This window comes from Sturnus vulgaris, chromosome 3 (assembly GCF_052056855.1).
Source record: "Sturnus vulgaris isolate bStuVul1 chromosome 3, bStuVul1.hap1, whole genome shotgun sequence".
NCBI lineage: Eukaryota > Metazoa > Chordata > Aves > Passeriformes > Sturnidae > Sturnus > Sturnus vulgaris.
In genome coordinates this window covers 92,025,457-92,053,316 of record NC_142245.1, presented here as the reverse complement: position 1 = coordinate 92,053,316, position 27,860 = coordinate 92,025,457, and the positions used below count along the sequence as shown (strand labels likewise).

Genomic DNA, 27,860 nt, shown 5'->3' with positions numbered 1-27,860 from the left:
CGGTACCGTTCATCGGTCAAGGGTATACGGTAGCTGCGCTCCCCTGCTAGAACCTCCAAACAAGCTCAAGGTCCATTTGTAGGAGAACGTAGGGTAGTCAAGCTTCCAAGACTGCAGACACATCCAAGTGAGGCGCTGCATGGGGCAGTTTGCCATTGTTTTGTGCCTCACATGCACATTCTTTACAGTAAGGGTGTGCGCATGCAAATTCTGTCTCTTATTTCACTTTATCACTTCTCCAGTTTCCCAGTCACCTACGAATCCATCAGCTCCTCACGTCACACACCCCTCCCAACAGGTAAAAACTGCAACCCTTGCACATGTAAATGTATTTTTCACCTAGTTCTTCACATCTGCAAGTGGTTTTCAGCCCACTTAAACAGCTAACAAAAGCGCTGGGCTTGTAAGTTATAAACTGTCTTCAGCTTCTACTACCTTGAAAGCCAAGGGAGAAGGCTAAAGAGGTAACACAAGACACTGAGAACAATTTTGAATAGAAAAAGAACAGAACAGAGCAATTTCCCTTGGAAGGGATCCACAACAATCTACTTCAGCTGCCTGTCCTCCTGAAGTGTTATGCATATAATAATTCAGTATTGCAGGTAGTTTCAGATGAGCAGACATCCAAGGAAGAGTAACTGGTAAGTTTTACAAGAAGCTCACAGTATATATCAGGAATTACATGCTTAGACTCAAACCATGTGGCCAGTGAAGGTGCAGTGCCCCTCAATGGCAGCTTATTTAAAAAACCAAACCCCAACTTAAAAAAAAAAACAAACAAATTAAACAAAAGGTAAAAACTGCTTCATTAAAAACTGAATAAAAGAGCAAGTCAGTCAGTACTTCTTCAAGGATAACTTTATTCTGGGCAGGACATTTGACACAAAAGGCATGAAATAAACATTTAGAATGTTTCTGAACAGAAATGCTGAATAAACAAGAACAATTATTTCTCCCCATCTCTGAAAAGTCTACCCCCTTCTTCCATATTAAGTTCTAAAATGTTCTTTCAGTATGTTTTCCTCCTCACATTATGGAACATCCTGTTCATATCAACAGCCACATCAGGTACAGGAACACCATGGGAGTGGGTCTTCTGGCTTTTTTTTCTTGTTAACATCATGACACACATTAGTTTCTGGAAAATCTGGGATTACAGGGATGAATGAATCCACTGTCAGACTCTTCTATTATTACATGTTATGCCTAAGCCTGAGAAAATGTAAACAGTACAATTCTAGAAACATTTTCCACAAAGATGCTGCTAAATATTAAAGCACAAAGTAGTTAGGTTACATATCATAAATTCTCAGACAGACTGCTTGGCCAGATTTCAGTATATAAAGACCTCCATCTTTTCCATATCTGTATTGCACAGAGACAGCACGGTAAAATACATAAACTCAGCTCCGTCCTGCTCAAAAAGAATTATTCCAGCTTCAGTAAGAACTTGCTTGAGGGAAGGATACAGCCACTACATACAGCTAATTTTCTGTCTCACTAAGTTAAAACTAGCTGTGATTCTGAATGTCAAGATTATTAGCTTTTTTCCCCAAAATAAAAGCCTTTAACTTAGGAAAAGAGGAGATATAAAAAAAAGAATATTAGTAGTACAACTTATTTTTTCTAGTCTTTTCACTGGACTAACAAAAACCTGAATGCTATAGTCAAAAGAATCACTGACAGTCTGATAAAGGTTCAGAGATTACAGGCCAGGCTCAGATTCATCTTATGTTACTTGAATCTCACAGAGTTGTCTCCGTCCTTAGTGGACTCAGCTATCTCCAGAATGTTAGTATGTTCTCAAATGAGACAAATTTCTTTTGACATGATTCTCACTCACCAGGGGTGAGTCACCTCACAACAAAGGAGCTCACACTTAGGTATGATGAATCCAAGCCTCAGCTGCCAAGCCTCAGCTGCCTGTTCTCATGACTTGTCTCCTTCCAGTCGTAGGAACTGAGTGTACAGACCAGACTTCTTAAATAGCCTACTTAGGTCTAGGGATACTGTGATAGGTTCAGGGTGTTCATTCTTGAGACAAATTACTTGGTGATAAAATAAATTAAATGATATGTAGCCATAAATACAAGTATTTATTTTGACCAAGAGAAACAACTATCTTTCCAGTTCTAACACAAATATACATATTTCCCTTTCCACTTACCCACAGACACCCATCAGTGTGTGCTTTAGAAATCAAATGGCTGCTTTACTGCTAAGCATTGGCATCACTGCTGTGGAAGCAGTTAGATGTGGAGTTAGTACTTGCTATGCCCAGATAACAGAGCAGCAGGACACAGATGTCTTTGGCAAATGTAAATTTTACATGTACACTTTTGCTCCCTGTTTGTCTTGAACTGTCTCACTATGAGCTGAGCCCATAAAAGCTAAGTGACCAGTGCTCCCTGTGGTTCCCCCTGTAGCACTGAGCCAGCAGCCTACCCTAGGGTACAGTTTCCTCAAAATCCCACACCTTTGCCATGGGAAGCAGCAAAAAGGTCAGAATCTGTTCTCAGTCTCAAGACCACAGCAGATGCCCCGTGTGTGCTGGCAGATCCTATGGAGAGGATCTCGCTGACACACAAAACATTAACTTCCTATGAAATGGCTGGAAATGAAGAACTGCACCTGCTCTGATCCCTTTAGGCTGGATTTAAGTCTCATAAATAAACCATTTTCCTGAGCTGATCACACAATGAGCTCAGAAAGATGAGCATTTCTGCACACTTCTGCAGGGAGACGCATTTTCTCAGCACACTTCAGCTTTGGCAGCACTGCTCTTTAGCAGCACTGCTTCCACAGCCATGGAAGGTGTTCTCCCACAGCATGAACACTTTTATCTTTCTTCTGTAGAAGGAGGTGCAGGAACAGACAAATGCTGACTGTGATCTAAAAGAATCTTCTGCTGATGGCTGGACTCTGGCACTCCTTTCAGAGCAGAACTAAACCAGATTATGAGGCTACTTTCTCTATAACTTGATAAAAGTCATACTCTCATAAATTGAATTAAACTGGTCTTCAAAGAATTGTATCAATTTCAGCAAAATCAACCACAGTTTTACAACATTTTCTTAACAGGACCACATAAAATCCCATTTTTTTCTGTAGAGCCTCTGAGCCTAATTTGTAGAAGCTGACATATTCTTCAAATTATAAATGAAGATGTATTGAGTGAAGAAGAACTAAGTATGTAACATAAGTAACTTCAGACTGGCTCATTTTCTCTGGGTTGTTTCTTTTTTTTGATTTTTTTTTCCCTTAACTGATTTAAAACAGCAGCAATCTAAAAGTTGTGAAAAGTAAGTCAGCTGCATAGATCTTGTTTCCTTAAACCATGCTGCTGGCATATAATTCATATTTTGTTACTCTGAAACCAGTTTTATTAGTTTTATTAATTTATTAATTGTTAATACGGTCTTTAAAATGTCTTCAGATCTTACATTTGTAACAAAAGAAGAAACAAAATTTGTTTTTTCTCCTTAGAAATCATTAGACCATTTACATTAATTTAACAGAGGTAGGTCCACATTCTATTTCATATTGAACAATATCAAAGAAAAACTTTTAAGTAGGAAGAAGGAGCACCATGTCAGAAGACAGATCTACAGAAGACTATTTACCCATCACCAAACAAGAGTCCTCAGATTTGGCAAATTTGAATAGCATTCCAACAAAAAACCTTTTAAAGACAAAAAATAAATTAAAAAAAAAGGTGCCTTCCACTGTCTTCCAGCAGTCTCTCAGTGACTGCAAAGGAGAGTTTAGACTGTTAAGTCACTCACTCACTCCTCTGATGTCAGTATGAAGCAATGAGCATAGGACAACAGAAGTGTGGCACTGAGACATGGCATCACTTGAAATTATACAGCCTCAATTAGCACAAAAATTTCAGAAAATCTTTAATGAATGCCCCTTCCTCAGTACTTCTCCTTCACTGCAATATTGCACCATGGTTTTTTTAATCCACTTTTATAAAAAAGTTGAATCTAATAAAAAAGATAAATTTTTTAGAAATTCATTATAAAAATTTGCTGTATAAAAATGCCAAATTCCCTAAGCCTTATATACAAAATGTATCACTTTTATGAAAATAACTGGACCCAAGTATATAACAAAACATTTTTATACAAAAAGTACAAGATTGCATTCAGATTAATGCAAATAAGTAAAAAAACCCCTTCAAAATGTCTCATTCATGGAAGATCTCCTTTTAAATGTACAAGTATATAAACCAGTGTGAAATGGTCTCAGGTGGGCCACCATTTCCTGGGAAGCACACAGTGGTCAGAGGGTGTTTCCCAGGTCACCGGTGAGCACCGTACTTGGCAGACCAGTCAACACGCCCGTGGATCGGCTCTGCTGCCGGCGGGAGCGGCATTAACCTCGGCGAGCTTTTGGTGGGTGAACTGAACGATGGCCATCCAAGAAGAGGTCTGATTGATGTCAGAGATGCAAAATCTAAAGGACAAAAAATTCTGTGATATCAATGTTCAGTGAGAGCTGTCCATACTGAACAACTGTGTGCAGGTCCAGATCATTACTTTTTCAGGAAATAAGCCTCCTTTTTAAACAAAGTTTGCTGATGTGAAACAACAGTGGATCCAATCCCTAAAACCTTAGCAGACAAAGAGTATTTACATTACTGATTTGACAAGTGTGAATTCTGTGCCAACTCTCACACTAGCCTTTAGATCCCACTGAAATAAGCTGTAGATAAACCCACATATTTAATAAACAAAAGTAAACACAAACCAAATCCTTCTCCATATGAAGTTCTGCAAGGTTACAAACAATACTTCCAGTCAGTCATATATGACAAATAAAATAAAGCAAAGATGAACAATTCAGTGCTGCATATATACAGCATTACTGGAGTATTGACCAAGGGACCATGAGAACTTTTGTACAGGACTTACCAGAAGACGGATCCACAACTGGTGCTAACTGAACCCTCTGCCCAGCAGAACCTATTTCCTTCTTCAGAAATGAAGGGGCACACGCACTTGTTAGGCTGCTTGATCCTATGGGCCCTGAAAGAAATGGCAAGGAACACCTGAACACAATGGATCTCCCATACTGTCAACAGGTCACAAAGGTGTGCTCTGAGGGATCATGTTCAAGACTAAGACTGATCATGGACTGAACAAAATAAAAACGTAATTGAAGACACTTGAAATCCACAGCTCCTATATATACACTTGCATTCAGGAGACTGTCAGTATCACACTGCATTACAGATGAATGGAAAACAGGTATAAATCATACTGAATGGCAATTCTCCGTGACATCTCAGCTTTTTCAAGGTTTCTCAAAGTTTCCAGAACTTAGCATTTCAGCTGGAATTATCTTGCTTGACTTTCTGCAACTATGTGTTAAGAATGTTTTGACTCTTGGTTTCAGGGTACTGAGTCTGGGGCTTTGCTGCTACACAAAGCTCTTAGTGAAGCCTGTGAGAGCACAATTTAAAAATCTGGTACAGATTCACATTTTAAATTTTGAAAGCCAACTACAAAACTTGTCCCTAAGATAAGCAGGAACAGATTTAACTGATCTGTAGGATAAGCCATAGAAATGGAACAAAACAGTCTAGAGTTATAGCACAGAGGGACACTATACAAGATACCATGCACAGAGCAGAGCCATTACCCATGTGCCTACACTATACTAGAGCAGTGGCAAAGCCTATTGTGGGAAACAATAGTAATAAAACAAAAAAATAGAAAAATGACATCCTATGCTGCTACAAAAAAAGCAAAAACTTCTGCAAGAGCCAGGAAGGAGACGTGCTATATATATAAAGGTTCTCATGTAGTTTAGCTATTTACAGTGTCCTCTCATCTTGAACGCTTAAGGAACAATTTTTGATTAAATTACATCCAAAAGTTTAAGATGTTATTTTGGATTTCTTTTTAACCTGAGTTTCTAGAGGCCCAAAATGTTTCTTTGGGCCAAGACTCAACACAAACTTTGAAAATAAAACACTTTCAAAACACTATATGGAAAAGAAGTATGGCACTGCAGAACTGTATCACATGAAAACCCGAAGCCATGGTTTAGAAAGGAAATACATAGATACAATCTAAAAACAACAACATGTTATCAACATGTTTTATCTGAAAAAACTAATGCAAAAGTCTACGAATTAATTACTTCAACTCAAGCAACAGTGATTAAATACCTGAAATACCAAATGCCAAAAAAAACCTGAAGAAGAAAAATGGAAGAGTTTTGCTTTTTGTCTCAATTTTTGAAACTACAATTACTACATTATTTTAAACAACAATTCAATCAATTCAAAGACATAATGATATATTTTCTTTTCTTAATTCATGTAACAAGAGTAGTGTGTATGGCTAGTTCAATTTATGCCAGCTTCCTCCTGTAATGAGAGCCATTTATGCACCCAGTGGACTAAAATAATTTGGAAACCAGAAAACATGACTTAAAGAAACTGAAGAGCGAAACTGAAAACAAGATGAAGTACTTCATGTTGAAAATATCTTCTATGTATGGGGTACTTCAGACTTGTGAGGATTCATTAGAAGAAATTGCTATTTTTCAATTTAAGGCAGTCTCCCAAAGAAGAGTGCTCGTAACCGATTTTAACACATAGACAAGACAGAGTTAGCAGGTATTTTCAGAGCTGACAACGTTTTGGAAATGGATGACACCAAAATACACTGGTGGAGAATTCCCCAGACATGACTTACTATCATTTCTCAGAGTCTTAAGCACATCTTCTTACCTGAATTCATCCTGTTGGTAGTACTTCCTCCCAAACCGGAAGTTTTCCCAGACAAACTAGAACTGGGCCAGTGATTAGATGGAACAGACTCTTTGTTTGAAGTGGAGACTATGCTATTCCTGGTGCTTATTCCTATATTGCAAAAATGCAAAGATTACTTCACTAAAATCCCTATTGCCACACAGGCCTGCATTAATTCCACCCAATGCATAATCTTAGAGCAGATGTCTGGTTCAACTTAACCAAAACCTCTCCCTCTCAGTAACTCCCTGAGTCACTCTCCAACCCTCATAATACAGGAATGCTACAACTAGCCACAGGCCCTAATCCTGCAAACATCACAATGTAAGCAGTTCCACTAGCATCAATGGCTGCTTATATCACAGGACAGGATCCCCACATCAAGGCCACAAATATTCTCCCGTCACAGACAGTGAACCTTGCTATGTACATGAAATCTGTGCTTCCTACAGAAGTCTAACTGTGACAAGATAACCTGAGAGGCAATAATAGCAATTCCATTTCTCATAGTACTGTACTCTTATTTGGTGTCTCTACTGAAACCTCAGATTATGCAAACAGTTTGCACTACAGTTCAGATTACACCTATTATTTGTATTTAACATAGGTCCCATTTTTAAGTAGGGTACCTAACATTCAAGGATACACTCACCATTTCTGATATGGCTAATGCAGTCTTGGGATCAATGTGTTTTACAATCTCCTCTACTAAAACAACTTTTAGCTACCAAAACTCTATCTGAGACAATTTGAAAGCCAATTGTTTCAGGAAAAAAGACCGAGTTTGCTGTCAGAATACCTTCTAGTTTACTTAATTAATTTTGAAGAAGTACTACTACAAGTAACTAAATAGCTAACACGACCTTTATGAATAGAAATTATGAGAAAGAATGCACTTAAATTAAACTCATTTTAAATACTGGCGGACATGCTGTCTGCCTCCTGTACTTCATCCTGCCCCAGCACTGGTGTCAGTATAGCAGAGGTTATCATGAAGACAGGCATATAATTCTTTAGAGAGATGTGGATCTGCACTTTACTTAACTCCAAACTACAGCAAAGCATAATCCTGTTACTAGCTCTCCTGTTGTTCATGGTGTTATACACTCATGAGGTAAACACATGGCACTTCTTTTCCAGTCTAGAAGACAGTCTTTCTAGGGCGACAGGGATGACACCTTCTAACGCACTCCCAAGTGTAAGAGTATCCATCAGGAGGAAGAACTACCAACAATCCTGTCCCCTTGCTTGTAAGCAGCACTTCTCAGTTGCTAGACTACTAGAATGTAGTTTGTCTCATGGCCATCTACATTAGGAAAGCTCTTTCTGTCCTCCTGTTCTTTGAGCAGTAACCCCCCTTCACAAGTTAAAAGGATAAGAGGTAATGTACCAACGACTATTTCATACTCCTGTTGGAATGCCAGGAAGAAAAGGAAAGTATTTTTTACTAACCAGGTCGATACCTAGAATGGTTTAAGTAGTGTTGCTTTGCTGCAGAAACTCGCAATGTGGGAGTGTCCTGCCGCAAAAAGGTCGCATGGGAAGTTCGTGCACTGCTGCCAGAGCCTCCAGCATCCAAAGGCTTCAGATCCAAAATGCTTTCAAATCTGTAATTCAAAAATTGGTACATATAGTCCAACTCTTACAGCACGTTTATTCACAGCTGACTTTCTCAACTCCATCCCATCTCCAGGAATCACTTCCTTATAATGTGTTTGCTACACCATAAACACACAGACAACAGGGAATATTATCAACTTGAAGTCATACAAATGCCCCTGAAAATCAGATTTGTGCTTCTAGCTCCCTTATATATTCTTTTAAAGTTTTTATAAATCACTCATAAGTTTTTCTCTTCTGTACACCATCCACAGAATCTGCAGCTTAGACTTGTCCAAACAGTTTATATGGAATATGTCAAAATGGTTCACAAAAATGCAAAATCAAAAGTGTATAGTCTTATTTTAAAGACTACATAGATCAAAATTAACTTGGAAGACTTAAGCTAGTTATCATTTTCAGTGGGGGGGGGGGGGGGAAACACCAACACAAAATTTTATAGATACGCATTTCTAGATACAAAGAAAGCAACATTACTAAGAAAGAGGGAAAGGCCAAAGAAATAGACCAAATAGCACATACACATAAAAAACCCTTACCTACAAAGAGTTTCATCATTCTGCTTCTTGTTTTTCAAGTCCATTCTCATGATGGAAGAGCTGAAATCAAGGTCCTCCAGGTCATCCCAGTCTTCAGAACCCTTAACTGTCCTGGGAAGATGTCCCCATCTTCGCCTAGGTTTTGGCTTAAGTTCACTGTTTATATTCTCAGACCCAGCAGATGTTTTCTGTTGTAAAGATTGAAAAGAAACAAACCCATAAGCTTAGAATATAAATTAGGTGACAGGAACAAAGAGGACTTTTTTCCTCTATCTCAAAGAGTAATAGTAGTAGAGCTGCAACAACAGCTAAGAACACAATCTGTAGCCTGCTGACATTATTAAGTATCTTCTGCATTTTGTCTTGCAATAAAGCGTCTTGAACTGACAGAAGAAGAAATTTCTTCTGTCTCAATTCCAATTCTATTCATTTCAGTATGCACCTCCCAAACCATTACCTTATACTCAATTTTTATTTCTAGACCCATGTTGGGTGTATAAAACTGCATGAACGCTTATGTTTCCACAAACCTGTGTCTACACATTTAAATTTTTTTTCTCTTGCAAGACAGCACAGGTACACATTTGTGTCCCTTTAGTCATCCAGGCTCAGCAGTACATTTTGACTTTGGGTGACAGTGGGCAGTACAGATCCTGCTTATGACTGATCCTGTAGCAGCAGCATTCACAGTCTGCTCTCATCACCTACTTTATGAATCCAGTCTCATTAGCGGACAGAAAGGGTACATTCTCAGGCTCTAAGAAGAATCTGTTGGTTTCCATGTCCAGTATGGAAGATCAAAGAGACTATTATTCCTAGTCAGTAAACTGGATGCCTTATATGGATGAAGGCAATAGTTTCCTTTCCTTCATTTCAATACTATTTAGCTTAATAGTTTTCTCTCTGGCATCAATCCCATTAATATTTTGAACACTGTACATCCTTTTTACTCGTATGAAATCAGTGTCATGCTGAAAGTGGTGCTTTACAACAAAGATAAGCACAAAATGGCTCTAAAATGAGAAACTGACTTGCTTGTTTTACAGCAACTGGATTTAGATTTCAATAGAGGAACTGTCAGTTTCTAGAAGAAAGTTGGAATGTTGGAACCATTTCTTAGTTCCACTCACTGTCCTTTTAGTGAAGTATAAGAACCTTGAAAGAGAACAAGAAAAAGAAACACATGGGAAAAAGGCAGTATATCAGAAAGCTATCTTATGCTAGGTGGACCTTTACCTGCTGAGGAACCTTATTGTGAAGTGCAGGCAGAAGAATCTGGTTAGACTTGTCCTCCTGTAAGTAGTTGCGGTGCTCAGTCCCAGAGTTGTCCGTCTTACATGCGTACACCACACGCTGAGAAGACTGGCTTTGCTGAAAAGGCCTTGATGAAATTCGAGCATGAGGTTTCGGAGGGGGCTGTGCTGGAGGGACAGGCTTAATATGCAGAGATGATTTATTATGCAGTTCCTTTTGTTTTCCCAGCTCCTGAATGCCCAGGGCATGCCCAACCTGGAAGTATGTGTATCGAAGTGCCTAAAGAGTAATAAAGATGTTAGGCTTAGAAAAGCAAAGTTTTTCATTTACCCCAGTTCTATGTGTCAGTACAAATTTAATTTCCTTTTTTCTGGGGGAGGAAACAGCTGAAGACCCATCTCTCAACACTAGATTCTAGTGAGCACAATCCACTTCAAAAAATAGTAGAGAAGTTTCAAGACATACCGAGTTACCAAATCCTCTGTAGACTAGTACAGAAGGAAAGGTTCTGCAGAATTAAGACAGTTAACCAGGTATATGGCATCGAAAGGCATGTTTCATTGCATGCTGTCTCTTCGTGTGTGCATGTGCAAACACATCCTCCTCATCATTACAGATTCAGTGAGCAAAACTCAATGACCCCAAGAGACATCCCATCTCTTCCATTCTCCATTTCCAAGACTGAATTAAGTGAAAGAAATACAACCCTTATGGAAATTAGCCTCTACCTTTTCTGACAAGTTAGTAATCTCAGTTAGTAAAAGTACTTTTATCCTGCCTTGCAAGTAATTAGGAAGTTGTCAGTAAAGGCAATTAATCTATCTTGCTGGTTCAGGCATACTCATCTTCCCTTCCCCGAGACTTCCTACTGCAAAAAGCATCTATAGCTCAGATTCCTCACTCTATTTGTACTTTACTGTAAAAAATTTGTTAATGCTCTTAATACTGTTAGTCAGTGTTTTTTTGTTCTTCATTACCTTTGAGAGTTCTTAATCCATTTCATTTTTTAACTGTTTTAATTAAATTTCAAGCTTTTTACTGCAACTTGTACTGAAGGTCTAATTATATCACAAAGGTTTGGCTACCGCCTTGGAAGGCAAGTATCAAATTTGAACCCAGAATCACATCTATTTTCCAAAAGATGCCCTGCTCATTGTGTTAGTTGAGTACTACCCGAAACCAGTAGCTATCACCACTATATGTGCAATACTGATGACTTGGGCAATGCTTACGTACAGGATATTGGAATGCATCTGCAATGCATTTGAGCTGAGGCTGCCCTGCAAAAGTAAGCCTTATTCAGGCAATGCTGGGCTGGAGGAACACAGAGTGAGATGAACTGACAGCTGGCTGAAAGGCCTGGTCCAAAGGGTGGCAATCAGTGGAACAAAGTCTTGTTTGGAGGCCAGGACTATCTGTGTTCCCCAGAGGTCAATATTGGGGCAAATACTGTTGCAACACCTCCATTAATGGTGTCGCTGGTGGTGCAGAGTGCACCCTCAGCAAGTCTGCTGATGTGACAAGTGGAAGGAAGGGCTTGGCTGTGCTACCACCCTGCGAGACTTCAGCAGCCTGGTGAAATGGGCTGACAGGAACCTTATCAAGTTACCAAGGATAAATACCAAGTCCTGGAAAGGAATAACCACATGCACCAGTACATGCTGGGATCAACCACCTGGAAAGCAGCTTTGCAGGAAAGGACCTGGTAGACATCAAGTTGAACATGGAAGGGCTACCAAGTACACCCTTGCTGCAAGTAAGTCTAACTTCTGGGTTGCCTAAACAGGTATTGCCAGCAGATCTTGCCAGTCCCCTCTGTTCAGCATAGATGAGGCCGTGCCTGGACTGCAGTGTCCAGTTTTGGCCTCCACAGCAGAAGAGAGATGGGATATAGTGGAGAGAGTCCAGCAAAGGGCCACAAAGGTCATTAAGGGACTGGAGCATCTCCCATATGAGCAAAGACAGAGAGTTAGGACTGTTCAGCCTGGAGAAGAGAAGGTTCTTGAGGATCTTATCAAAGTATGCAAAAAAACCGAAGGGAAAGTCCAAAGAACATCGAGTTTCTTTTCAGTGACAATGGGCACAAACTGAAACACAACAAGGTCCTTCTGAACATCAAGAAACACTTTTTTACTCTGAGAGTAACAGAGCACTGGCACAGGTTTCCCAGGGCAAGGTGGTTGAAACAGATTGCAGTCATTCTGTGGCACATCACAACGAAAGAACAGCATCACAGCCTTCAGCCACACATCCTACCGTCACTCTGCTGCTATATTCACAGTGACTGGATTATGCTTAATTCAAGTGTATTGTGATTTACACACTGCAGTCACATCTTTGATCATTAAGCACATATCCCAAGCAGTTGATGTTTCATGAAAAAGACTGATTCCTCTCTCTTAATTACCCTCCTTTTTCTTGCAAATTTTTCTTGGATTCTCCTCCCTTCTAAGAACTGCACCCCTGAGCAACTGCTAAATGACTGTTCCTTGAAGTAAAAGAAAAAAATCACAAGCAGAGAAAAAGAAAACAAAATCAAACCTGACTAGCTGTTGGCCGCTTTTTGGGGTCCCACTGCAGCATGTCTCTCATGAGCTGCACTGCTTCACTGCTAGCATTAGGTATGAGAGTTTTCAGGTTGTTAGGTACACACTGAGGCCAGCGAAAATTCATGGAAGCTGAAAGTTGGTAGCCTTCAGGCCAGTCGTTCTGGAAGAATGAGATTTCCAAACACAAAAAAACTTCAGCTGTAAAGTATCAGTGCCTAAGCACGCTAGCACATACTCTATCAGTAAAGACTGTAGACCCTGTCCAGCTTACTCTGGTCTTATATTGAAAAGTTCACTAAAAATCTTCACCTCAAACCTCTGGTGAGAGGTGAGTCTTGCTGTACATCTGACAGTCATGGGCACAAATGGAAGCAGGAAATAGGAATCTTGCCATGATCCCAATTTTTAGTCTCTTAAACTATAGGTTTATCTGCAATGTATAGGAGAAAATTAGACTCCCACCTAATGAAATCACAGTCTAAGGACTTTGCTGTGTAGGAGTAAATTTCTCCTCCTCTCTGGGTCAGCTTTTATAGCATAATTACTGCACAGAAATGCTTACTAAACAGAAAATAAGTTTTAATTTAGTTTACTGTATCTGAGATCATTATCATAAATTAACAGTAAGCAGGAAGATTTATTTTATTTATCCTTACTGCTACTGTGCCATTGTGTATTGTAGAGCAACTCCAGGATTACTGCAGTCTGGACTATCACTTCAGTTACCTTTTTTGGCGTCCCTAAGACTTGGCAAATTTTGAATATAGTATCAATTTCACTGGCGCCTGGGAAGAGAGGCCTCAGTGTGTAAACTTCTGCCATTATGCAACCGACAGCCCAAATATCTATTGGAGAACTGTAGCAGGTGGATCTCAGAAGTACTTCAGGAGCCCTGTACCTGTAGAGGAAAGAAAGAAAAGTTGATCCCAACGATCTACAGAAATCAAACATACGTTAAATTGCTCACCTCTTCATTCTTTGCTATTAAGAGCAAACATTCTTTAAAAACCTCCTCTCCTGTATGCAGACTTTTTCTTTTTATTATAACAACAAGCTTCTGTAAACTCTCTTACACCCTCCTGACAGCAATCCTCATATGCTCCCACCTGCCTTACCACACTCCTGCTCTGCTCCTGTGCTACTGCTATCTGTAAACTGTCCTGCACTAATTGAAGATTTTCAAATTACACCAAACTTAAATAAGTTTCATAACGAGAAGGCATCAAAAGTAGCATACCAATCAGCACAAATTCAGTACTGTACTACCTTCAAGTGTCCCATAAGGCAGGTGAGTACTAGCACTTACCATCTTGTGGATACATAATCGGTGTAAGGAGGTCGAGATCGGATTTCTCGGGCTAAGCCAAAATCTGCAATTTTCACAAGTTCTGGTCCCATGCAAAGCAGGTTTTCAGGTTTCAAGTCCCTGTGAAAGAACCCTGAAATTCAAATGAAATATTGATGTGGATTGCAATGTCACTCACTGTATCCTTTATTTTCCAACTGGACTGTTTTGCTTTAGTTCTTAGCACTGAAGCTGGTATAGCACCACACAGACATCAAAGTCTTATGTGATCAGCAGAGCACATCAGTACGGAGTTGTTCAGTTAGACTGTGAAGAACGGTACACACAAGTTGGCTATCTTGTAACAATTCAGAGCATTTATTCAGAGAGCTCTCTTTCAAGTGACACTTTTGTAACAAAGAAAATTTCCACTATTTTAATGCTAGTTTCATTCTAATTGGAAACTGTCCAATAAAGTTATCAGTCAGTTACATAAAATGTTAATTAAAACAGAATGAAAATTAAAACGAGGGGTTTTTTTTCACTTTTAACTTATTTTTAAATCTGAGAACGTAACTAGCAAGCACGCAGCTACTCACCACCATGTAAAAGGATCTCAGCATCCAGCAAAAACTAATCATGAATGAATGTTTGGTGAGAGCTCTTTTAATATAAATGAGAGAATAAGGCTGGCATATCATGACTACTGTCTCAGAATTTTGCTTCTACCATTAGCCTAGGAATCTTGTCTTTACTCTCTTTCCTGAAAGCATCTGAACCGTTGTTCCTTGATACAGCTCTCTCTGTAATACCTAACTGAAGCTCTCCGAGCTCCTTTTCTGATACTCCAATAAGCTTACAGTTTCCATGGCTTTGAATATGTTCCCACAGAGAATGGAATAACATTGATACAGGATGTGTCCACATTGTCCAGTGTAACTAGATTAGCTTTTGTTTGTTAGATTAATGTATAACAGCACTGAAGACATAGTGCTGTAGGTACCTAACCAGGAGAGTGCATCCTTTCTAGAGATGTTGAGTAGATATTCTGGTGCCAGCTTGAACTACTGTTTCTTTGTGAAAGGTACCAGTCAAAGCTATCAAGGCTGTTCTTAGTATTTAATACAATCACTTCTATATTTTTCTGCACAGACATGCATCAACAGAATGCTCGTGAGGCAATTTATTTCATGACAAACTTGCAAAAAGAGTAATCCGTTGTGTACTCAAATATAAAAAGATTAAGAGTTTGGATAGACAAAGAAGGTAAGAAGTTTACTTGCAAGCATTTCTATGCCACACAAGAGCAGAACAGAGAAATATAGAGAGGGAAAAAACGTTAATGTGATTTTTTTCCAAAACTGTTGCAGAATGAATCTTGGGACGTTCATTTTTACACTGTGAGTCACAATACCATCACAAGAATCCTTTTGGGCTTGTCAAACATTTCCAGGTGTTCTCAACTACAGATTTGCAACAGCTTGGCAGAAATACAAGTCTAATATGGTAATAGGTTAGTGAAAAGGACAGTATGGACATAGAACTGTTCAGTCTTCACAGATATAGTAAGTTAAATAGCAATAAAACTTGTTCTGAAAGGCTGTGATCCATTTGACAATTTATTGAAAAAAGCTGGCTTAGATTTTTGCAGAACAATCATAGTATTTTTCTGTTTTTACATATTATGTATGTCAAAACAGATGGGAATTTATAGTTAGGTTTCAGATGAGTATCTAAGCCCCATTAGAAGAGTGAATAAAGTCATTAGCTGGAAAATATTTTGCAAAACACAGTTCAATGTGTTCAAGTGAACTGTAATGCTGGTCCTTATAAGCATTTCACTTCCAGGACTTTGGCCACTGATGTCAGTTCAGAAGATGGTTATCTCTTCTGATAACCCAGAGAGCTGCCCAGCAACAGACCTTACAGTGTATCTAGCAGACAGAATTGCAGAGGTCAGAACAAAAACTGTGAGGAAGCTTTTGTTAAAATAAGGTGTTTGTTTTGAGATTTTTTTACTAGTTAAGGAGGTCTTGTTACTACTGGCTGGTACATCAGCTTTAGCTTTTATCATTGCTGTAAATATTTGTTGAAAGCCCACACAACGAAAGCTGTTTGTCACTTGGACTTTATTACTTTAAATGTAGCTTATAGACAGTATGTATTTTATTCAGGTATCTGTGTATACCTTGAGAAAAGAGTAATTTTTTCTTTACACTCAGTTTCATGGGACCTTTAAAGCTATCAAGAAATGTGTTCACCAACATCCAAAGAGTTTGAGAGGGGCAAGCTGCCAGACTGAGAAAGTGGAAATCTACAGAAAAAGAACTGAGCAAACCTCCAGAATGAAATATTAGGAAACCATAAAATGCAGGTGTTTTCAGTAATCTGAATCTCTCATACAGAACCATTCTTTTGATCATTCCTTCTACTAAAGTTATTAGTGTAATTGATTGTGTATTAATCAGAAAACTTACACAAATACTATCTGTCTCTAATTCAGAATGTTCATAGTTAAAACATAACCTACCATGCTTATGAATAAATGCAAGCCCTTGCAGGATCTGATACATAATATTCCTAACTGTAGACTCAGGGAACAGTTTGTTTCTGTGGAATAAAAGGGAAGAAATAAATATTAATGATAAAATTCATACATTAGCTTATGGTATGTAACAAACCAAAGATAAAAGGTAGCAATGAGAAATAAAACTGCTAGTCAGCTTTTCGTATTTGCCTACTTTCTTTTCTAGCTACAGAAGAAATTCTTATTTCCCCTACAGTCCCTTGGCACAAAACTGGCCATTTAACTAAGAATTAAGGAAATAAATCACATTCTTAAAGGTTTGACTTACTCAATGTTGAGCAAGTCCATGGCCTAGCTAAAATCTAGAGAGTATGATGCGAAGAATACTTTTTGTTTTCCTAAGGTAGAATATCAAGCATTTCTGTGAAATTCCCAAAGATAACTGGTTTCTGTTATAGACTTGAACCATTTATTCAAAGTTCATTATTTCATATAATATATATCCATATATATATAATTACATATCCATATATACTTGCCCAATTAAATTACAGTTTTCTTTACCTGTGCATACATAGGTATTTTAAAAAGGTATTTTATGAGGCATTCACATAGATATATTCTAACAATAACCTTACTTTGCTAAATCAAGGGAGATTATTGTCATCTGCCAGGCTGATACTATGGTCCATAGAGAGAAACAATTCAAAGCCAGAAATTTTGCCCTCAGTTATCTTCTGCTGGATATTATCATGGCCCAAAGGATAAAATTAAGACTTTACTAATGCTCCAGCAAATATAAAAAAGCTAGATTTTATTTAGAATGCTGACAAATGAAACAAGCAGTCTTTGGTCATGTCAGTTCACATTGCAAGGAAATGTAATTCCTGGAAGCAATCCAAAATTTGACACCTCTTGATTACTGTTCCAATTACTTTTTATTTATTCATTTATTTGAGGAAGCCATAAAAGAAGAGGTAGTGATACCACTCTTATAAAAAAGCACCACTGGAGTACTTAGAGATCAGAAGATCTAGATCCAATGCCTCCTCAGTGTGAGCACTGCTTAAAGCCCAGAGTTTCTATCTCTCAAAAGAACACCCTACTCCCTTGCCACATTAATCCGGGACAAGACACTGGAAAACTGTCACTAGACTGGCTGGGATATGTTCAAAGGTGACAGTTACAGTTCTTACTGCAGCCTGCAGCTTTAAGCTATAGTGATCCAAGGCTCAACAAATGATCTAAAGTCCTTTGAACAGTATCAGGGGTGTTAAAAGCACATTACACAAGTAATCAATTTATATCAGAAATGGGTGATTCTGTTACATACCTCTCTTTCATTAACTGATAAAGATTTTCCTTCATGTATTCAAACACAAAATACAGATGATCATTTTCCCTGATAACTTCTTTCAGCTTTACCACATTGGCATGGTTTAATTTTTTCAAAGACTAGAAACAGAAAATACAAACAGGATTTTACACGGGTCTTAATGTAATGAAGAAGAAAAAACACCCCAACTTATTTCAGTGTTGCAGAAGGATTAACTTCAAAAACTCTTCAGCATTTTCAATCATCAGACAGCTCTGAGAACGAAGACCAGATCTCCAGGTATTACCACATATACATAAAGTTTATGCAGCAATTTAATATGTTGGTCATTCAAAAGCCAGCTATCTGCTATCACTGTAAGCACTAAAACAACTGCATTTTCTCTGTAAGAAACTTCCTAATGGCAGAATTCACATTCTTCTTGCATCTGCAGTGGCCACAGTCAGGTTAGAGACAAGACTAAAAACAACCCTGGAAAGTCTTCCTTGGTATTGTGGATTAACCTTTGCAGGCAGCTGAGCTTGTTCAGCCCTCCAAGTGGGATGGAGAAAATAATCAGAAGGGCAGAAAGTGAGACAGCTGATAGGCTGAGATACAGAGTTCAACAGGTAAAGCAAAAGTCAAGTGCAAGTAAAGCAAAGTAAGGAATTCATTCACTGCTTCCCATAGGCAAGCAGGTGCTCAGCCACCTCCAGTACAGCAGGGCTCCATCACAAATAATGGTTACTTGGGAATCAAATGCCATCACTCTGAAGGTCTTCTACTTCCTCCTCCTTCCTCCCACTTTTGTTGCTCAACACAATGTCACATGGGATGTCCCTCTGGTCAGCTGTCCTGGCTGTGTCCCCTCCTAGCCCCTTGCCCACCTTCAGCCTACTCACTGACAGGGAACCATGAAAAAACAGAGAAGGGCTGAGGTTGTGAAAGCACTGCTCAACAATAACTAAAACATGCCTGTGTTGTCAGGACTGTTTTGGTCAGAAATCCAAAACACAGACCCATAGACACTCCTATGAAGAAAACTAACTCTACTCGACCCAAAACTAGCAAACTTGGGTCTTCCTTTCCTTTTCAGATTTCAGTGTATACGTCCATTTTTACATGGTACCATAAGAAGAATGACCTAGGTTTTCAGTGCAGACTATAAATTAGAGAGGTCCTTAGAGCCTAGCCCAAATGTTTCATCAGGATCAGAATTTCATGCTAAATGTCTGTCCCCAAGCCAACTATAGAGAAACAATTGCAGGTAAAAAAGTTAATGCTGCACAAAGGGCATGTGTTCTCAAGCTCTGAAAAATAAACACCAATCAACACCAGGTGTTGTGACAGGAATGTTCTCACTCACACTGCACCCCTCACTGCACCCCTCACTCACACACTCCCTTCCAATGCAGTCAGGAAACAGAACTGTAATGTCATATGCTACAGCTCACTTTGGGAGTAGTGTTTTGACAGAAGAGTTTTAAAGAATTTCACGTTACCCCCAAATGTGACAGTGATTGTCTAATTTGAAGTCAACCATTGAACAAAACAAGTACCTTAACCTCTCGAAGGTTCATGCACTCCTCCCAGGAATAAAATTTTCTCTTCATTCTACAAAAGTAGAGGGAAAAATAATGACTAATGCATTGAAAACAGCAGCTGTTCTTAGAACCAAAAAGTCTCTACATCTTAAAAATTCAGTTCTTCCATCAAAACGTAAAACATTAGCTCCTTTGTCAAAAACCTTTACATCTCTAGACAAGGTATAGTCAAGTTGATTTACTAGAATACACACACAAATAACATTACAGTCAAATAATAATTACTATTAACAGGATTGCATTTTTCTGTATATATATCTTGGTGAAAATAATTCAGAGCCTTCAACAAGCCCACACTTTTTTTCTTTCGGTATAACAATGTGGTGGAGGACAGTCCAACTGTAAAAAAGAACAAGGGTATTTTTGACAGTTATGAACAACTCAGAAGAAGGTTTAGAAACAAATCAAATGAAGATCCAATCACTTCACTGGGTCTCCAATTTTATCATATTCTCTTTGCCCCTCTTCTCTGTATTTTGATTTCTCTGTAATTTTTCTCTGAATTTTCTCTATAATGTAATGCTGTATTTCCACATTTTCCTTTGTCCACTGCTCCCCATGTTTCTCCTTCCCTTGCAAGGTGCATCTATCATGCCAGCTGCTTTTCTGATAAGCAGCTCTGCTCTAACAGAAACAAACTGTGTGGCAAGCTTCTCCTAAGCCAGATTGTAACTCTGAACAAAGTGTCTGTGTGTAACGTATGGTCGGTCCTGTATGTTCATATACATATTGATTACCACTCAGTTCTTTGAAATGCAACTCTGTGCTTTAGGAACCAAAAGGATGAAGGCTCACACACAGATGCACACAGAAGATAACAGATTAAAACTTACGAAAATACTCAGCTATGTAGAGTCCGGACTTCAGAGGGAGTTAGGCACTCTCTGAAGAGCTGAGCCTGCGCCTTTAATGATAATTCAGCATTACTTATTATTGTAGCAAGTTTCCAGCTCTTACAATTAGAGTAGTTTAAGAACTACTTCATGTCATGAAGGAGTCTGGATTTTTTTTTTGAGCAGTTTTTTTGCAGTTACTGTCTTGTGCACTGTCTTACTGGGCGACTTCTGTTTTTAACAAAGGACCGGTATTAACACCTAAGCTAAGAGAATACTTTTGGCTTGTTCTGATTTTTCTGAGTTTTTCCCATATTGCAAACTGAAAATTAAAGGTACTTCTAGCAAGGTCTGATACAGGCAAAATACCCTCAGCAAAGGGGATTTAGAAAGTTGATAAAGCCAGCCATTGACTGCTCATACAAAACAGTATTGTTTGAAAGCTCTTTTGACAAGTCTGTCCCTTGTCATGGCCATGGTCGGTATTTCAGGAAGGTGCCTGCAAGGCTTTACAGCTGTCTCTCATCATAGCTAGGACAAATAAGCCATTTACAAAGTAAGGTCACAGCTGAAGGAAGAGAAAACAAAGTGACTTTCTCAAGGAATTTCAAGAAAATCTTCAGCTAAAAAGACCAAAATGTAATAGCATAAAAGATATAGAAAATGGACAATGAGATCAGTTGTGTTAACTATCACTGCAGTATTACTAGTCCATTAAAAATTAGACTACAAAATATATGTTCCATGTAAGCAGCAGCAAAAGGGCTGTAGATTGCAAAGCAGCATTGCAGAGTACTCTAAATAATACATAAAACACATGTTTGACTGCACACAGCAGCAAAGTGCTGTTACACAATAATCCTATATATCTCACTCTTTATCTGAGGCTGAGGCTTTGGAGCATACAAGGAACCTTTTCATGCTGCCCAAATACAACTCCATATTAAAAAACTGCATGGAATGTGAAGTACTCAAACCAGCATGACCAAGTTAATATGGACCTAGAAAGGAAAAACCTGGACTATGCATTATTAAGTAATGTATGAGAACACTTACTTTTTAATGGCTATTAGCTCTCCAGATTCAATGCTTCTCCCTAGGAGAACAGAGCCGTAGGTCCCATCACCAAGCTGTCTGATAGTTTTGTATCTATTCATGATGAGGATACTTTAGCTGCAAGCACATTTCAGTCCTTGAAGTTTCCTGTGTTTCTTCTCCTCCGAGTGTAAACAGTTCTTTCTGTGGCAGCATAAATATAGAGCACTCAGGACAGTGTGAACAGTTGCAGGAATCATGTTTTCAAGACTTAGCCTTTGGTCTGAAAGCACAGAACACAATCCATTTGATTTCTGTACCCTTCTGAGATTGCCTGTTTGCAGACTCCATTCTCCTCCAAGAGAACAGTCCCTGTTACTCATACACGAACACTTGTCCTGGTGTCTCACTAGAAAGGGCCAGCCTGTATCTGGATGTAACTGGGTATAATCCCCAAAGCAACTCCTATGCTAAAGCAAAGGTACCTTACAGCAAGCTTGCAGGCAGCCCTGATGGGAGACACTACTGCTAAAGTGACAGGATAAAAGTCTCATGGCCTAGAGAAAACAGTCTGCTACTAGAAAAAATGAAGCTTGACAACACAATAGGAGGGGATCTGTTCTAGTAAAATTTTTAGGCATATAAGTCACCATCGTACAAGTCACACTGCCATCAGTTAAACCAGTACCCTGAACTTCCATACGGTCCTATGTGAGAGACCATAGCCACATGCATTTCTTTAAACAAAGTTTGCAGAGGAAGAAACTTACAATCATGTCAGGTAAGACCAAATGCATTTTACTACAGTAACTCTAAGCTTGAATCAGTCTCTAGAAGTAGCAGCTATATCAGATTATCTATCTGATCTTTTGTTGTGGATTGGAAGGCACCTTAAAAATCATCTAGTTCCAAACCCTGTGCCATGGCCTGAGACACCTTCCAGTACCCAGGCTACTCAAAGCCTAACCCAGTCTGGCCTTGAGTCCTTGCAGGGATGGGGCATCCATCCACATAATTTCTGCTGGATAATAAAGCAAAACACTTCTTGTTTCTAGTTTAATGTAATTGTTGCTGGTATTTCCTCCACTATAGTTCAGAAAAAAAATATAAGCTATTCTATGTAAACTAACCATACATTTGAAATAAAACAGAATTCCCTTAAAACAAAGGTTTGGTCTCACTGCATTCTGTTATTCTTTACCTCTTAAAAAGACAACAATATTTTGCCTTCTATAACGTGTATTTTAGCTACATTTCCACAATTTTCTTTTATAGTAGCCTTATATCGCCCTTATTTCACAAAGCCATATTATGACCTTAGAGGTGATGTGATTATGTTACTGGAACTCTGTACTGACATCAATGCAGAGCCACAATCCTCTAGATGGAAGATGTTGTGAACGTCCTCTATTTTCTATCTTCTAAGCCTATTAACCCTACTAATACTGATACAGGAACAAATACCAGGAAACTTGAAGTTAAAAGACCTTTTGACAATTTTCCCCTTGTGCAGCATGCCTCTAAATCTATCTCAGACACTGGGCAGTGTCTCAGGCATGAGGAACTGCCCTCTAGCAGTACCTGTTTCTTTCTGCACACTCACTACAACAACCAGGAGTGAGCGTCTTACATTAGGGACCTAATCCTACATTTTGTACTACTTGCCAAGGAACACAGAGCCTGTCTGTGTCCAAACAACAACAGTTTTGTTGGTTTTTGGCTGGTTTTCAGGTTGTGCACCTGAATAGCATAAAGCTATGTACAGTGGTCTGCATCCAGGTTATAAAGCTTTAACCTGCCTACTCCAACAGGTCAGTGACTGGATGGCAGCTCAGAAGCCTTTATTCAGATCCTTGGCAACAAGATTTCAAACAATGACAACATCTTGCATGTTCTCCTTTTCTGAAAATCTAAAATTAATTAATATCCAAACAATGTTATACAGTAATTTCAAATCAACAGAGATGGGACTTCTGGACTTTTCTGCACATACTGCTCTGACAACAGAGTTCTGAAACTGTGATCCTAGCAGCTGTGATGTCTTAAAATTTACAGACTCCTATGGTGTCCCTGAATTACCATTCACATATCCCTTTTAGGGAGCTGTGACTGAAGAGTGAAGGAGCACTCTGCCTCATACTTCATAACCACAGGAAAACTAAAGATGTTTAACACTAATAGCAATAATTACCAATGGCTGGATATATTGTTTTTCTGATGTCTCTTGAAGAGATGGTGAATCTAACTGCTTATTCCTTACTGAGGATAATAATTTTCACAAAACTTGTGTGAAATTATCTTTGCAATTCCAGCTTTGGTGTCAAATGTGACCAAAACAGACTAACTGAAATATTTTTGAGGAATAAAAGTGAGTAGAGCAAAAAAAACCCAAAAAAAACCAACAGACAAAATATCTGAATATACAAAACCAATAAACTCCAAAAAAAAACAGAACCCCCCCAACCAACAAAAAAAAACCAAACCACCCCCCAAAAAACCAACTACCAATGAAATAAAAACCAACAATAATAAAAAAAAAATAAAAACCAAACCAGTCATAAACCACGTATTTCAGTGAGGAATGCATGTTAAAAAACATGCCAGGATACACAGAAGTTAATCCAGCTCCCATGGAAGCACAACCCACCTGTATGAAAATCCACTGACAAAACCTAAGTAAAGTCTTCTCTGGTTAACTCAATCAGCACCATTTCCTGTTGAACTTAATAGTGAGGTTGTTTCAAAAATCTACTTTACTTGGCCTTCAGACTATTTCACCTGAGTCCCACAGAAATCACTGTAAAGATGAGTCTCTGACAAGCAGTCTGTAGCACTACAACATGTATCATCCAATCTAAAAATACAATCTACACAAATTCAGATGGTTAGAGGACGTAAATACAAACTGCAAAAATATCTTGAAGTAAAAAGCGTGTTAATACTAAAGACTAAAACGTAAACCCCTTATTTTCACCATGTTGTAACACCGTGTTCAGACTTTAACTCACCTGTGGACACACACATTCACAGAACTAGGGAATTACAGCTTGGAAATTCTTTTCAGGCCTGGATTTCTCCTGTCTTTCAGGTCCATTCCCAGGCTGATAAGCTGACTACAGCTTCAGTTAGGGAGGAAGTCTCCCAGAGTGATAACATTGTGAAAAACAGAGTGGAATTCACAATAAAGATTAACACCTGGTGTCTTTCCCGTGGGACATCCGGACGTGCTGCCCCAGGATGTTTTTCCCAATTGTCCAATGAACTACTGTCCTGTCCTAGCTGCACGTAACACAGTTTAAATAGGGGATGTCGGTACAATAAAGTTGGCCTTTTTTCCCCAAAAGAGGTCCGTGTGTGTTGCTGTTTTTTCTATCTCTCTGCAGCGCAGTAACCACACTCACCCTATAGACTTTTTTCCCCGCAAAAATCAGTTAAAAGGCCTTTAACACCAAGCCTAATTCAATGTATGAAGAGTACTTTCCGACTACGTGGAACTCAAACCTACTATTTCGCTTATGAACCCTTTAAATACCTATCCACTCCTGTTTGAAGTGCTGAAGCACCGAGAACTGAAAGCGAAACTGGCTCACAGTTGAGAAACGCAGACAAGTAAACAAACAGCATGTGCCTTTTAAAACTCGTCGTGCGCTGTGGCAATTACTCGAAGGTATTACTAGTAGGGAGCGGCGAGAAAGGCGCGGTTCAAAGCCGTGGCTGTCCATGGGTGCGGTCCCAGCGGCTGCCGCGTTTGTTAGAGAGGGCTCTGGGGGTGCCCCATGAGCTGCGCACCAAGGCAAGGACAGATGGGCGATGGCGGGCCCGCCGCTCAGGCCAGGTCCCGGCTCCTGCCCGGCCTTCGCGCTGTGGCGGCGCCTGATCCCCAGCCTCGGCCCCTGTGCACTCGAGTACCTCTGCTCCCGTTCCTCGCGGTACGGGAACGCGGGTCCCCCGGCCCGCCATGCTCATGCCCGTACCCATGTCCGGCGGGACTCACCGCGCACGCCTCTCCCCGCTCCGGCCCGGCCTGCGGACAGGCCCGGAATGGCGGCGCCGCGGCCCCGCCGCCCCGCGGAGCAGCTGCGGCCCAGAGCGGCGCCGCGCGGGCCTCGCTCGGCCCATGGCGCGGCCCCGGCCCCGGCTCTCGCCCCGCCCCGGCCCCCCGCGCCCCCAGCCCGGCCCGGCCCGCCGGGGCTCCCCGCGGGAGGACAGCGCCCCACGACTGCGGCCAGGGCAGCCGCGCCGGGCCCTTCGCAGAGGGGGAGCTGAGCTGGGTTTTAACGAGAAAAAAACCAAACCAAACCATCTCTGGAGCATCTCTTTTATGAGAGACTGCGGGAGCTGAGCCTGTTCAATCTGAAGACTGGGAGGGCATTTCGTTAGTGCGTAGAAATATCTCAAACGTGGGTGCCAAGAAGATGGTGCCCAGTGACAAGATGAGGAGCAATAGCCATAAACTGAAACACATGAGGTTCCATTAACCATGAGGAAGAACTTCTTTACATTGAGGGTGGCAGAACACTGGGATAGGTTGCACAGGGAGGTCGTGGAGTCTCCCTCTCCGGAGACATTGAAAACCCTGGAGGTGTTCCTGTGAAACCAGCTCTAGATGACCCTGCCTTGGCAGGGGGGGGTTGGTCTAGATGAATTCCAGAGGTCCTTACCAACCCTAACAGTTCTGGATTCTGTGAAAACAAAACTCAGCCAGAAAAACACAAACCCCCCAATGATGATGGGCCTCTCTCAAATCTCAGAGGAGTTTAAATAACAAAACTTGAACGCAGAAATACTGAACTGTGAACAAATGGAAAACTTTTGACATTTTAAGTGCTGCTAGATGGGCCCGTGCCTTTCTTACCCAAGCACCAGCAGCTCAGGCTGGCTCTGACAGGGTCAGCCTAAAACAGAAAGGGAAGGGCAGAAAAAGGAAAACAAGGATCAAAAAATTATTCTAAAACAATGATCAGGACTATAATAGTGATTCAGGAAGTGTCAGCTTCTTTTTACACTTCATCCCTTAGGTTTTAAAAGTAAAGCATAGAGTTATTTCCCAGGGTTTGGAAAAACAGCATGTGCTGTAATTCAGGAGTACAGTGTAGGATAAGACATTCATTTGCTAAAACAGGTGTAGGGAAAAATCAAAGCTCTGGATGCCTCCCCCAGCCCATCTAGTCAGAAGCTAATCTTTATATTTACATGAACATATAATAAAGATGCAAATTGCTTCCAATAGACAGGCATGATTCTCAGTGAAGCCAGGAGGAGTAGTGTACACTTACATAAAATTTCTGCTTTAAGCTACCCATATTACATCCCACGTGCATAATCACCTATTAGCACTCAGCCCAGCAACAGCCACAGGACACCGTTCTTCTGTTGTTACAAGCAAGGCTTCTTCATTCCCAAAAGAATCATAGAATTATTTGAAGTGACCTTAAAAATAATCTCGTTTCAACCCCCCTGCCATGGGCAGGGACACCTTTCGCTACACCAGGTTGCTCAGACCGTCACCCAAAGTGGCCTTGAACGCTGCCGGGATGGGGGATCCACAGATTCTCCGGGCAACCTGTGCCAGTACCTCACCACACTCACAGTAAAGGAGTTTTTACTAATATGTAGCGGTTCATATCTAAGAGGCACACCCAGGTAGGAAAAAAGCAGCTTTGACTCCAACTCCAACTCCAAACGAGAAGCGGCACTAAAGATACCCAGTTGCAGCCATGAGCACCCCACGTCAAAACCCCAGGTGGCCCCGCTGTGTCATCCCACCTGCTGACACAGCCCAGCAGCGGCACCCGGACCCCGCTGCTCCGCACCGCCTCCGGCTGCCCGGCCAGGGATCGCCGCCTGGCCTGTGGGGCAGCCCCCTTGTCTCCCACTTTCTCCTCTGCACAGAGCAGCTCTACAGTCACTGCATCTGAAACCCACTGCCGATGCCGGCTCCCACAGCCCTTACATCCCCATTCCTGCTCCCGCTGCCCGAGCCTGAGCGCTCACCTACCCCTCCAGGGAAGCCACACGCCTCCTCATGCTCCTCCTGAAAACGCTCAGGGCAGTAGACATGCACAAAGGTTCACAGATCCATACATGTGGTTTTCTTCTGGAACAAAAAGACTGTGATATGCTTTAAAAAAATAGGTTTAGTCCAGTTTTAGAAAACCTGAAGAGGCGTGTGCTGGCAGCAGGTGATAACTGTGCTCACTGAACTGGACGAGCAAATGACCAGGACCACGAGATTCAATGGCCTCGGCATCGCTGTTATCTCCACAGCCGCGGCACTGAGCGCTCTCCCGTTACCCGGTCGGCACTCGTATGTGCCAGGGTCCCGGCCGGACCACAGTCACAGCGGAACCGCGGCTCCCGGACATCGCCGCTTTACCTCGGCTCCCGCCCCTGGGATCGCGCCTGCCGGGATTCCCACACACGGAGACTACATTTCCCGGCAGCCTTTGCTCTACTGCCCTTCCCGTGGTGTGCGGCCGCGGACTACGCTCCCCAGCAGGCCTTGCAGCGCGCTGCCACGGGCGGCAGAG

General features: G+C 40.6%; 1 protein-coding gene across 9 annotated transcripts; it reads right to left on the bottom strand.

The window, feature by feature from the left end:
- Positions 1-840: 840 nt before the first annotated feature.
- Positions 841-27,755, bottom strand: CILK1 (ciliogenesis associated kinase 1). Of its 9 annotated transcripts, none has more exons than XM_014869493.2 (14): positions 27,325-27,755; positions 21,352-21,534; positions 19,418-19,472; positions 17,877-17,998; positions 16,547-16,626; positions 14,038-14,170; positions 13,458-13,629; positions 12,724-12,891; positions 10,165-10,461; positions 8,929-9,116; positions 8,222-8,376; positions 6,749-6,880; positions 4,920-5,033; positions 841-4,461 (listed from the first exon to the last, which is right to left on the bottom strand). In XM_014869493.2, the coding sequence occupies exons 2-14, from the start codon at positions 21,450-21,452 to the stop codon at positions 4,307-4,309; spliced, it is 1,872 nt and encodes a 623-aa protein (XP_014724979.2). In that variant the 5' UTR covers positions 21,453-21,534; positions 27,325-27,755; the 3' UTR covers positions 841-4,306. The 9 variants fall into 9 exon arrangements, with proteins under 9 accessions (XP_014724979.2, XP_014724973.2, XP_014724976.2 ...); XM_014869487.2 differs by having other exon boundaries at positions 21,352-21,613; positions 27,329-27,755; XM_014869490.2 differs by having other exon boundaries at positions 27,329-27,755.
- Between the last annotated feature and the right edge of the window lie 105 nt (positions 27,756-27,860).

Excerpts from the sequence above, each read along its gene's own strand:
- CILK1 (XM_014869493.2), bottom strand. The coding sequence starts at position 21,452 with ATGAATAGATACAAAACTATCAGACAGCTTGGTGATGGGACCTACGGC. Across the intron at positions 14,171-16,546 it reads TGCATTTATTCATAAGCATG|GGTTCTTTCACAGGGACTTG; the intron begins GTAGGTTATGTT and ends TTTGAATTTCAG. Across the intron at positions 12,892-13,457 it reads TCTTAGGGACGCCAAAAAAG|AACGACTGGCCTGAAGGCTA; the intron begins GTAACTGAAGTG and ends TCATTCTTCCAG.